This window comes from Mustela lutreola, chromosome 13, assembly GCF_030435805.1.
Source record: "Mustela lutreola isolate mMusLut2 chromosome 13, mMusLut2.pri, whole genome shotgun sequence".
In the NCBI taxonomy this organism is placed as follows: domain Eukaryota; kingdom Metazoa; phylum Chordata; class Mammalia; order Carnivora; family Mustelidae; genus Mustela; species Mustela lutreola.
The window spans coordinates 36,977,817-36,990,726 of NC_081302.1; the positions used below are offsets into that span (position 1 = coordinate 36,977,817).

Below are 12,910 nucleotides of genomic sequence, written 5' to 3' on the forward strand. Positions count from 1 at the left end.
TATTTATTTACTGGAACTTTTATTTTTAAAGTAACTAAAATTTATGAATTTAAATGTGAAGACTTTAAAACTAAATTTTAACAAATACAATGAAAAATATTTTTAACTGATCGAGCCACCCAGGTGTCCCAATGAAAAATATTTTTAAATATGTTGCACATGTCATTGCCTTTTTCTTAAAATGTGTATCCAAAATATATGCTATTTTTAGTATTTTAGAGTCCCCTTTAGTAATAAAAATGAAAGTACTGAAATAGTCTAGAAACCACTGTTTTATAATTCCATTTGCCCTTATACTAAATAACAACAGACACAGTTTTTTTATGTTGCTTTTGTTTAAATATATATTTGTTGCTCTCTCCTTCATTATAATGTGTCATCCCCTGCACTGAACTGGTCATTATTATTAATTCAAAAGTGTTTATTCATTTCCCATGTCATGATGGCCAATGTGTTAGGCACTGCTAATTCAGTATTAAATAGGACATTATTCTTTTCCCTCTAGCACTATCCTAACATTGAAAGATAATCTCCATTTTTTCAAAAATTACTGCTCTAAAGGAAAAAAATCATTAATTTGATTTCAAGTCTAGGTACACACACACACACACACACACACACATACACACACACACACACAAATACACACTACCCTAATATTAGAAAGCTCACTTTTGAGAGTGCTAAAGTTTCTCTTCTATTAGAGGAGGGCAAATTTATTACTAGTTACCAGCCTTTAAACTTTGAACCATATAATTCAGAAAAGGATATAGAGACCACCAACCCATGATGAGAGTATTTTTTAAAAAACTTTATTCTTGTACATAATAGGAGAAAAAACATAGCTGTGGAAGTGTATCTAAGATAGATAACAAAAAAGGAGATATCTGTAACAAGTGGTTTTAAATTTATTTTTCCTATATTAAGCGTCTTTTATAATATGTACCTAATAAGACTTTTGGAAGGATTAAATTAAATAGCTAGCTGGCATACAGTGGGATGCTGCAAAATTATAACCCTCATCTGAGTTTCCCAGTTGATTATTTAAGAAGAAAATAATAACATTAAAAATTCTATATCTAATCTAACTATTGGAGAAAATATTCTATATTTAATCTGAGAGTCTATGTAGTATGAATAGATTTAAAGAATCTAATATAATCTGTGAATTCATCTTTTATTTTCCCACTCTCATCTTCTTTTATAATTTGTCCTAGAATTATACATTAAAATTTAAGTAAACTATAATCACAGAAACTCTATGTAGTATTATGATCTTCAGATTTATTTATCCTAATAGTTTTCAGATTCAGTGTGCCTATATTCCATACATGTCACATTTCCTCTGCTTTCCCCCCTCAAAAAAGTGACAGTTTCCATCTTTCATGATGGTTACCTAGAGATCTAGAGAAATACAGCAAGAGAGAGGTCACTGTAGGTGCAGAAGATGGTGTCAAGGACAAAGGATCCCTTGGTTAGCTTTTCCCAAGACAGAGAAGTAATATTCTTTTAGACTGTGGACTGAACAATAATTTGACTGGTAGTAAGAGTCATGAAAAGATATTAAATACCTTCAGTTCTGATATGCAAATTAGAAATTAGAGGCTTATTTACTATAAAGTAACAACATTCACAAGGAATTTGATTTCTCAGAATAAACTCCTTGAAGATCTATGAATATATAATTTAGTTGAAATAAAAATCACAGTACTATTTCTAAAGCAGTGTGTATAAAATGTTCTCAGCTGTTATAAGTTCCCATATTACTTACACATGAACATCTGGAAAAAAGAGCATTGATAAACTATGTATAATTTATTTTATATCCCTAATCAGAATTATATATATTATATTATATATACATATATTTATAATTATATATATATATATATATATATATTTGGCAAAATGGGGTTTTAGCTGCCTAAGCCAGTTTTCCCCCCCACCCCCAGCAGATTTTTAAAAGATCTGATAATAATGCAGATGAAATGAAACCAGGTCTAACGTTTGGCAGATGCATCTCGAGATGGAAAGAAAGATGAAAGTGTAGAAAACTGGCATGTGTCCAAATGAGACATGCGACCATAAAATATCATCCACTAAGTTCCATTTAGGTAGGTTTAAAAGAAGAGGGTATCTTCAGATCTCCTAAGCAGGAAAAAAAGAAACCATATTGAGACTAATATTTTAAATTTCAGTTATTTTTATCCATGTTTATATAGACATCATATACATTTTCTTAAAACTTCCAAATCTGTATTTTATACATTACAATCTTACTATTTTATTTTGATAGTAATGGTTAAAATTTCAAGGGGCACACATTATCTCAAAATGATCCTGGAAAATTTAAATAAAATAGGTAAAGTAATGAAATTACTTTATACCATGGAAATCATAACACTTGGGAAAATATAAAGTATTAATTAAGCAGTTTTCTCTTTAAAAGATTGCTATATTGTACAAAATAAGTAATATAATTCCCCCAAATGTTTTCTATAGTAGAAAGTATTCTTCAGGGGGCGCTTGGGTGGCTCAGTCAGTTAAGCATATGCTTTAACTCAGGTTAGGATCTCAAGGTCCTGGAATTGGGATTGAGCCCTGGTTCTGGCTCCGTGCTCAGCAAGAGGCCTGCTTCTCCCTTGCTCTCTACCCCTCCCCACAACTCGTGTGCTTGCTCTCTCTCAAATAAAGAAAATCAAATTAAAAAATTACTCTTGAAAAATAATTATATTAAATATATCAATATCTATATTAAATATGCTCATATAAAAATCTATATTTATATACTTGTGGAAATATTTTCATTAAAGACATAAGGCTTCCCTTAATTGTATCATATTGCCCTGAGCAGTGTGATTAATCAAACAGGACCTAGTACAAAAGTCAAAATAATGAATTTTCCCAAACCACCTTGGACATTCTGCATATGATTTCAGGAAATGAAAAGATACTTAACAAAAACCTGAGTCATCATAAATATGAGTGCATTATTTTAGTGCCATTTTGTATTCCTACATTCATGCAATTAACTCAGCGATTTACATATAAGAATTTCTCAAGTATATACATTTATTGCTTGATTCAAATCAAAAGTTCAAATAAACCAAAGAGGTAGAGTGAATTAAAATGGCCCCTGAGGCTCAATTAACACCTACAAAGGATGTTTATTAAGGAGTCACTCAATTGCTACTTAACCAAACTATACTTACACTGTAATGAAGATTAATAGACTTTGAACAGGTTATGTTTGTTTTAAGGAACAGTGGGAGTCCTTGCTATTATACATAAGATTACTAAATACTAATGTATATGCTATTGTGTTTCATTCATTTTTGGAAAGAAAATGTCATTAGAAAAAGATCTTCATTTAATTTCCACATCCACAATGTTGTACACTCATTTTGAATGATATACACTTGTTTTAAGTGATATTTTCTAGTGATGTGCATAATATGTTATTAAAATAAAACAAAGATAAACAAAAATAAAAACACAGGCACCATCATAAGGCATGATCATTCAATTGGATCGTAATTAATCATTTAAATGCTTTCGTTGAGTGCTACAATGTAGAGGTGACTTATTTGACATTCTAGAGGGGCCGTCAAAAGGAAGAGAATCAGAATTTACTTTTCCTAGATAAGCGCACCTCTAATTCTGTTAGAAAACAATTACTAAAAGGGAAAAGTCCTCCACTCAGAAAATGCTTGTGTCTAAATCCAATTTTGTTTATTGTTTAAATGTTTGAGTTATAGGAACTTTCACTGTGGCATATTTAATATCCATGTTGGATTTAATAACTATGTAAAGAGTTTTGTACATGTGTATAGTTATAAATGCTTGAGCACCCTCCAGATGTTTAGCATGCTGATTGATGTCTTTTGCTAAGGTTGTGTCAGGGAATTATGGCCATAATATGAACACTCATTTGAAAGATTCTGAGGACTAAAATTACAGTTCAGGTTAATTAAATAGGATGAGAATAATTGAATTGATTTAGTCTTTAAAAAAATGTAATGTGATTATTAAGATTCTTTTAAAAAGTGATCTTTATTATGTCAGTGTTCTCTTCCTTATAAACTTGGTTATCTTAACCCTTAATTTAATTGACTTTCAAGTCAGTTATTTATTATGACTGGCTAAACAAATCTTTTTTGTTAGCTCTTCCAGCCAGTTGCAAGGAACTTGATTCTTACATATATGCTAATACTTATCATCGGACCCAGTATGTAGTAAGTGTTCAGTTAATTTTTAAAAATTTTTGAATAGTGGATAAATAAATTAATGAGTGCTGCATTTCAAAAACCATAATTTTTCAAGGATTTTTCTTCTAATATGTAAAGCCAAGTCATGATGTCTTAGAAAATTGATTCTTTTCTTTCCTTCTTTCTCTTCTTTTCTTCCTGCTTCCTTTTTTTCTTCCTCTCCCTTTCTTCTTTGTTTTCTTTCTCTTTCTTTTTCTTTCTTTTCTTTTCCTTTCCTTCTTTCTTTTCTTCCTTGCTTCCTTCTTTTTTTCTTTCTTCCTCTATCTTTTCCTTTCCTTTCTCCTTCCTTTGTTACTTCATTTTTTTCTTCCCCCTTCCCTCCTTCTTTCTTACCAATAGTATAATAATAAAAAATAATAAATAAATACTAAATTTTAAGAATATAATCAAGCATTTTCTTCAGTCATCTCATATTATTTCAGGCATACTCTATTTTCTAAGTGCTGTATATTTTACTTGGAAAAGTAAATGAATTATGTTTAAACATGTTCCTCAGCAAGAGTGATTATTGTATACAGATTGATAAATATAGAAAAGTGGTATTTTAAATAATAGCTTGCAACAGTGTTTTCAGATCACAAAATAGTACTATAAGACTACCAAAGACTAAGAAAAAGTACTAAATATCACTACCTGACAAACTATATTAGTCATCATTTGCTAAATATGCTTTAATATTTTAATTCAGTTTCCTTTATAACAAAACTCAAAATTATGATATTATGATCTCTTTTGGATCATATAAATTACTGACCTTTAAATAGATAACTTTTAAGCTCTATAGTATTGCAGAGTAAAAGGGTAATACAAAATGGAATTTCAGAATACCAAAAAAATGAATTTTATATTACAGTTTTTGAATGGTTACAAATATTAATTAATGGAGAATATATAGAGGGGTGCCTGAGTGGCTCAGTGGGTTAAGCCTCTGCCTTCAGCTCAGGTCATGATCTCAGGGGCTCGGTCATGATCTTAGGGTCCTGCAATAGAGCCCTGCATCAGGCTCTCTTCTCAGCAGGGAGCCTGCTTCCCCCTCTCTCTCTGCCTGCCTCTCTGCCTACTTGTGATCTCTGTCAAATAAATAAATAAAATCTTTTTTAAAAAGAATATATACATATAACAAATGTATATTATTTCTGTTATTTTGTTATATTAATTAAATTTAAAATTATATCAAGTTAGAAAATTGTGAAGCACCAATTTCTATAGAAATCATTTAATTATGTGCATCTGAAATTCCTACATTAGCCCTCACAGAAAGTTTTCTCTGTCCTGTTTGTGATGTGTAATTTCATACACTGTTTCCTTCCCTGAGGGAAATACTTGACTCAGTTCTTGGATAAAAATGATCTGTCACCATTGTTTGCTTTAAAGGGTTTTTTTCTTTTTCTTTCCTTCCTTCCTTCTTTCTTTTTTTTTTAAACACTGAATACTGAAAGAAAAATCAAGGCACTGGGGATTGCAGCCCAGCTGTTGTGGCATAAATCAATATTTAAAATGCACAACAGTGATTTTTCTTCCCTTGAAAGTGGGGGGGGGGGCATGTGCTTAATTTCTTGTTTTATTAAATGTCCAACTTTGTCTAAGAAGAATCTCATATTTAGCTTTGGTTTCTATTTAAGTTTATTACTCAACTACAGGGTAACAGAACAGTAATAGAACTGCCCTTTAATATTTGATTTGTTATGAACACATATATGCTGAAGCTGTGAATTTCATGAATGGACAAGAACCACATTCCTGGTGGACTTGGGGACCTTGCTGCTTCTCCCACCCCCTTTTTCTTTCAGCAAAGGTGACTGGGTTCTATTTTAGTGGCTCATTAATGGAAAAGATGAAAATTTCTGAGTAGTCATAGTTAGAAGGCCATCATAATCCTCATCATTCTAAATATAGGTATAAAGCAAACACATCTTCCTCTCTTCAAACAGGAGATTTTTGCAGGACAGTCGTAGCCGTTGGATACATTTGTTCATTGCCTAAACTCTTCTATGCATTCAGTATCATGATTTATGCACTGGAAGGTTATACCTTAAAATTCTCTTTTATCATTTTATTCCACTGCTTGGTTTACACCGACAACAGCTTTCATTCTAAGGCTACACACCAAATGCACTGATTTTGCAAAAGTCATCCCCTGTGCTCAGATGCCCATCTTCCAATTTCTACTGTATGCCTCTGGCCCCCCAGGGTGAAGCACTGCCCGAGTGTATTAATGGCAGAATCACAATGTAAGTGTCAGAATGGTGGCATTATCACACTTTGACGCCAGCATCACTGTTTCTTCTGTGTCTCACTACAGGGAAACTAAGGCGAAAGGTTAAAGGATGCGGTTTATTAAATAATTCAAGCCATTAACCTGCAACCTGCAAACCGATGGCAGCCTATTAAGTTTACGCTGCCATGATTCATGTTTGGTGTTTACTAATGCTAAAACATAATGCCTGTTTGCTTTACTTTTATTGCTATACTGTAATGTAGTGAGGAAAGGGGATGAAAAAAGGTGACAGGACCTAGCAAGGGGACAATAAGAGCGGCAGACTCACTTGCATAAAGAAGATTGAAGCCTTCCCTCCCTCCCTCCATCTCTCCGTATAGGCCCCAGTGCACATCTGCGTCACTTGCAGGGGAGGAGGAGGCGCTGAGGCAGAGAGAAAATTGTACTGTGAGGACCTTGACAGCTTCACGGGCGGGCTTTTCCTTCTGCCTCCCTATATTTTCTGGAATATCTGTTCTTCTCTTTTATAAACTGACTATATAAAACCACCCCTTCTCGCCTTGCAGAAGGCATCTGACTTTCTCAAAGAAACAAGACAAGCTCTCAGAGCATCCTCGGAGAGGCCAGGGACAGGGGCGCAGGTGCACGGGAGAAGACTAAGGGGTGCGCTTCTTCGAGACTTGGGGCTCTTTCTCTCTCTGCGCTCTCCAGGCACTGAACTCTGAGCTGCAAGGACAGGAGAGCCGACCCTTCCCGACAGAGGCTGTGTCACCGGTGTATCCCAGGGAGGTGTATCCAGCTGCCGCCGCCTCCCGGGCTTCGGAGCGCGCAGACCTCCTCCATCACCCGGGTCGTCCCTCCCTGCCGTAACCACGGGGCACCCGCGCGCGGATCGAAGAATCTCTGCCCTCTGCGTTCGGCTCCTGCCTCTGTTCACGGCCGGTGGGCTCCCCACGCGCGGGTCCTTCCGGACCTGACCGCCGCTGAGCCGCGCGGCTGTGCGGTCCGCGCTCTGGTGGTTGCCTAGCAGGGCGCGCATCCCGCCTCGCAGCGTGTGCTCCGGGGGTGCAGAGGGAGCAGTCCTCCTCCTCCTCCTTCGCGACCCCTGGCTCTGCTGGCCTCCCCCACCAGCTGGCCCGTCTACTACCGCGCCGGGCGAGATCTCTCTGCCTTCTTGCGTCAAGCATGTCAGGCTCTGGGCGGAAAGACTTCGATGTGAAGCACATCCTGCGACTCCGCTGGAAACTCTTCAGCCACCCGTCGCCGGCCCCCGGCGGCCCGGCGGGGGGCGGTTGCTTGCAACAGGACGGCAGCGGCAGCTTCGAGCACTGGGGACCCAGCCAGAGCCGCCTGCTCAAAAGCCAAGAGAAGAGCAGCGTGAGCACTTTCTGGAAGAAGCCTTCCTCTTCCTCCTCTTCTTCGTCGTCCTCCCCGTCCTCTTCCTCCTCTTCCTTTAACCCACTGAATGGCACCTTGCTGCCAGTGGCCACAAGGCTGCAGCAAGGGGCGCCCGGGCAAGGCACCCAACAGCCAGCCAGGACTCTCTTCTACGTGGAGTCTTTAGAGGAGGAGGAGGTGCCAGGCATGGACTTTCCTGGACCACACGATAAAGGGCTGGTCCTGCAAGAGCTCAAAGTGGAGCCGGCCAACTCAAGCCAGGCAACAGGTGAAGGATGTGGACACAGGTACAGTCAGTCCCCATGGGGCATCTAGCATCTCCCAATTTCCACTCGCCTCCCCCCGCCCCCCCGCGGTGTGCTTTGGTAGTTACTAAGCTTAAAATTTTTCAGTTTGAAAATTCTGATTGAGAGAGGACAGCTTGTTTTTTATTACCCAAGTTGTAATCTCACTAGAAGTTTGCTAATTCATTTTTACTGGCTTATCCATCTATTTTTTTTTTTTCTTTTTGCAAGTTTTCAGAGTTGTAATCACAAATTGAATATATATCCATTTGGGTAAATCTCTAAGTGGAGAGGTTCTCATATGTCTGAGATGAGGGTATTCTTCTGTCATCTTTTGTCATTATATCACATCGGTCTTCCAGTTATCTGATGCAAGGTGGAAACTTGCTTTCAACACCATCCAGAAGGATCTCCTGAATGGGCCTAGAAACTGACTTAGTGTGTTATTCAGAATCCCTGTGTCTTGAATCTATATTCCAGGACTGAGGAATTGGACAAATGAGGCCACTGGACAGCAATAGTTTCTCTTTTTTTCTTCCCTGATATAGAGTGTCGTTATTCTCTCTCCTAACTTCCCTTTTTTATCCTATTTCATGTTCACTTTTGCCTTGTTTGAAGTCTCAGAATTAAACTGTTGCTGAGCCCCTCTGCATGTTGGCTAAATGTGGGATTGTGTATCTTTAGGAACCAGGTGAACATTTGTATTTTGTGTATTTCTACCGTTACATTCTTTGAGTAGAGTTCTACTTTCAAGACTTACAGAAAACCTTCAGACACATAAAACTTCTGAGTTTTACATTTTTAGAGAATTGACTCATTATTCTGCACTAGATCATTACTACTTTTGGCAGATAGTGAGGATATGAAAAGATTTGCATTTAAATTCGTATGATATCAGAATACATTACTGAAGAAACATAGGAACCAGAGGAAAATGATAATGGATATGTTAATAGAATTCGGTTACCTCTCAATAACAAATTAGAAGCAGAAACAACTTTTTAAACTTCTGGTTGGTTGAATCAGCTTCTTATAAAGTTCATTAAGTCACAAAAGGAATGCAGAGAGCAAAATAATACTACAGGTGCTCTTTAATTATGTTGACAAATGTGAAGTGAAAGACATAAAAAATTGTCCTTAAAATATTCAATTATGTGGATTATATGGATTTGAATTTGAATTTAAGGAGCCTTGAACATAATCTAATATACGAAGACATTTCAAATAATGTAAAACTATTTTTTTTAGATTTTTATTTATTTATTTGACAGACAGAGGTCACAAGTAGGCAGAGAGGCAGGCAGATAGAGAGAGAGGAAGGGAAGCAGGCTCCCTGGTGAGCAGAAAGCCCGATGTGGGACTCGATCCCAGGACCCTGGGATCATGACCTGAGCCAAAGGCAGAGGCTTTAACACACTGAGCGACCCAGGCGCCCCTAATGTAACTATTAAAGAAGGAGAAGTTTAGCTTAAAATTTTCAAGTATGATGAAGTTTTTTTCCATGTACAGCAGACCTAAATAAAAGTTTATCTATTATTCAATTAAGATATTTTACCAAAATGGTTACAACTTTAGGTACCATTAATACCATAAAGTAATTTTATTTATGTATTCATTATATATTATAGTTTTAGACCTTATTTCAATAAAATATGTTGACCTTTACCTCTTTTAATGTAGAAAATATAAAACCTCTTTTTTTCCAGTTTTCAGAAATAAGCACTTAGCAATTCAGCTTATACATTTAAAAGAAGTAAGTTTAAGTTAAATATATACTAATTACTGTATTGAAACTAAAATTTTTGTGACTCAAACAGTTCATAAAAATCATTTTTTTCAATTTTGTGAAGTCTTCAAATCAGCTTACAATATGTAATCTGAAATATTAATGTTTGATAATTTTTAAAATTTTGTTTTATAGCAAATACATTTAAGTAAATGAGATATATTTGTCATGAGTAATTTCTGAAGATTTTCATGTGAGTTGAAGAATTTGAAAATGCTAATGCAATATTGCTTTGCTAAATTACAATAAATAAAAAAATAAAACTAATAACTAATAATAGCTCAATTAGGGACAAAACACCCATCAAATGTAACTTCTGACCCTCACTTTTGAATGTATACCAGTGATTTAATTTACAAAGAGTCATAAGTAAAAAGAATTCTGAAAATAAGAAAGTACCACCAAAACCATCTTTACTGTTTGAATGAGGGTGTCCGATGAGTTCTTACATATAAGATACTGAAAATCAGGTCTTATTTAATTTTAAAATTCTTATTAAGACTTAAATCCTTTAGATAAATGTAAAGTTCTCAATGGACAAATCAGCACTGATAATGTGGATTTCATGAGTTCCTAAACCTTCATAAAGCATTGGTTCTATGCTCATGATGGATCAAAACCATGCTACTAAACTTGATAGTCACTATATATAGATATTACATATATATTATGATTATATATGTATAAATTTTAATATGTGGTAAGAATAAGGTTGACCTTTCAGAAGAGAAAGCATTTTCAAAGTTAAGTACTGAATGAAGAATATCATGTATAATAGTCAGTAGTGTGGATTTACTTTTGTGTCTATCACATCACATGCAGGGAATCTACATAGTGTTTATAATGATCAATGTGTGCATAAATTACATAAACCCTGCATGATAATTTTAATTACATGGGTCATTATTATATCACCCTACTGTGATGTCACATTTGATATTTAGCATTTTGTTTTATGAGTTCTGACTTATATGCAAAATTAATCTTCTTGTCTAAAATAAGAGTTGGCCCCTTTTCTCTTCATTTTCTGATCTTCTTTTTATTCATCTGGTCCCATGCTAGTTAGGAATATTGTTTTAGACAAGTATAAGTGGCTTGGTTGGTTTTACTTATTGTTCAAAAGCTGCTGGAGGATGCTCAGGGAAAAATTACCCATAATCTTAGAAATTCTGGAAAGGTCAAACTCTAATGGAGTTTAAGCATAAAGGTAGCAAGAAGACACTGGTAAACTAATTGATTGTCTAAACCCAGTCTTTATCTTATCCCACCCTACTAGGCATACGTAAACAGATCTCAGTATTCTAATACCTTGACCATTATACTGTTAAGAATTCTAACGTATAGTAATAGGCTCCTGACCCATGTTATTAAGTCATTTATTTTCTCTACTTAGTTCTGAACTTTTGTTGGAAAGTGTGTAATTTCCTAGCTATTCAGATTATCATGCATTTGTGGTGTGGATAATTTTAATCCAAAATTCTATAGGTAATGAACTAAGAACCAGAGAGAAATATTTATATATTCTTGCAGTTTGTAGTAAGGTAGGTGGAAGAGGAGATGCCATGTTCAACTGTTCATTTTTCTGGTTAGTTTTCTTAGTTTTCACACAATGCAGTCATCACATTCCAAGGTTTCAGTTGCTGTCCATAAACTGTATTTCTAAATTTGCATCTCAAAATCTGGACCGCCCCTCCTGCCCTCCCCTCCCTCAACCTCTGGTCTCACACACCTACCTCTCTGCTTGACACAATATACTGTGTGGATATTGCAGACACAATATAAATACAACATGTACAAAACTGAGCTCATAATCTCCTCCTCTCTCATGCTCAGTTTCCTTCTTTATCTCAGAGAATAGCTCTCCATGCATTAGGTTGTGCAAGCCAAAAATCCAGGATCATATTTGTTAACATCCTTTTCCCCATCATTTTCAATATTCCATCAAACCTTGATACTTTCATTTAAAAAATTTCCCTCTTCGGAGTGCCTGGTTGGTCCAGTGGATTAAGCGTCTAATGCTTGATTTTCGCTCAGGTCATGATCTCAGGATCCTGGGATTGAGCCCCGTGTTGGGCTCCAGGATCAGCAGGGAGTCTGTGGGGATTTTCTCTCTCTCCATCTCTGTCTGCCCCTCCCCACTCTGTCAGTCTCTTAAGTAAGTAAAATAAATCTTAAAAAAAAAAAGTTCCCTCCTCTTTCTGTCCAGTATCCCTCCATCTCTCCATTGTCTGTACATAATTCTATGATATGTCCCCTTTCAACTGAACTTCTATCACTGCTATCTGCATCATTTTCCCTCATTAATTTTGCCACCTCTAATCCAGTCTCCATAGTGGAGTGAATGAAAATTATAGAATAAAAATATGAAATAGTTTACCACATCTCTGGATCTCCTTTTCTATTTTTCCTTAAAAAAGAAAAAGAAAAAAAAAAGCATTTCCACCCCAGTCTGACCACAATCCGTATTGTGCACAGGTAGGTTCTGGTTGATTTGTCCTTTGTCTATTATCTAGGTCTTTCACTCACCAGCCTCCCCAACACCCTCTGTCTTCCAGACTCAGTGTCCTCCCTTAACATTTTCCTCTAGCTTTGGGCCTTACAAACTTATTTTGTACCCTTGTATAGTCTCCTCCCCTCAATGCACCCTTTTCTGAGTTCATTCTTATTTATCATTTAGATGTCTTAAGTAAGAGCTTTGTACCTTTCTCAAAGAGGCATTCATTGATCCCCAAGACAAATTAATTTAAAAATTTTTAAATTTATTACATCTGCTTATTTTAAGGTCTTAGAGTAAATGCTCTCTACTTTTTCTTCAATTTCTCCTTGTAACCATATATTAATATCTATGTTGTTTTTATTGTTTGTCTCTAGCAAAAATTGCCCAGGGGACAGAGTATATCTATTTTCCTCATCATTTTGTCCCTATAACAGAGCAATTAGTTACTCAATAAATACT

The 12,910-nt window shown here is 35.8% G+C and overlaps 1 protein-coding gene across 1 annotated transcript in view; it reads left to right on the top strand.

The window, feature by feature from the left end:
- The first annotated feature begins 6,929 nt into the window (after positions 1-6,929).
- The window catches only part of KLHL1 (kelch like family member 1), a 396,571-nt gene continuing 390,590 nt past the window's right edge, over positions 6,930-12,910 (top strand). Inside the window, exon 1 of the mRNA XM_059144513.1 lies at positions 6,930-8,171. Within this exon, the coding sequence (XP_059000496.1) occupies positions 7,672-8,171 (500 nt within the window). The 5' untranslated portion in view covers positions 6,930-7,671. The remainder of the gene's footprint in view (positions 8,172-12,910) is intronic.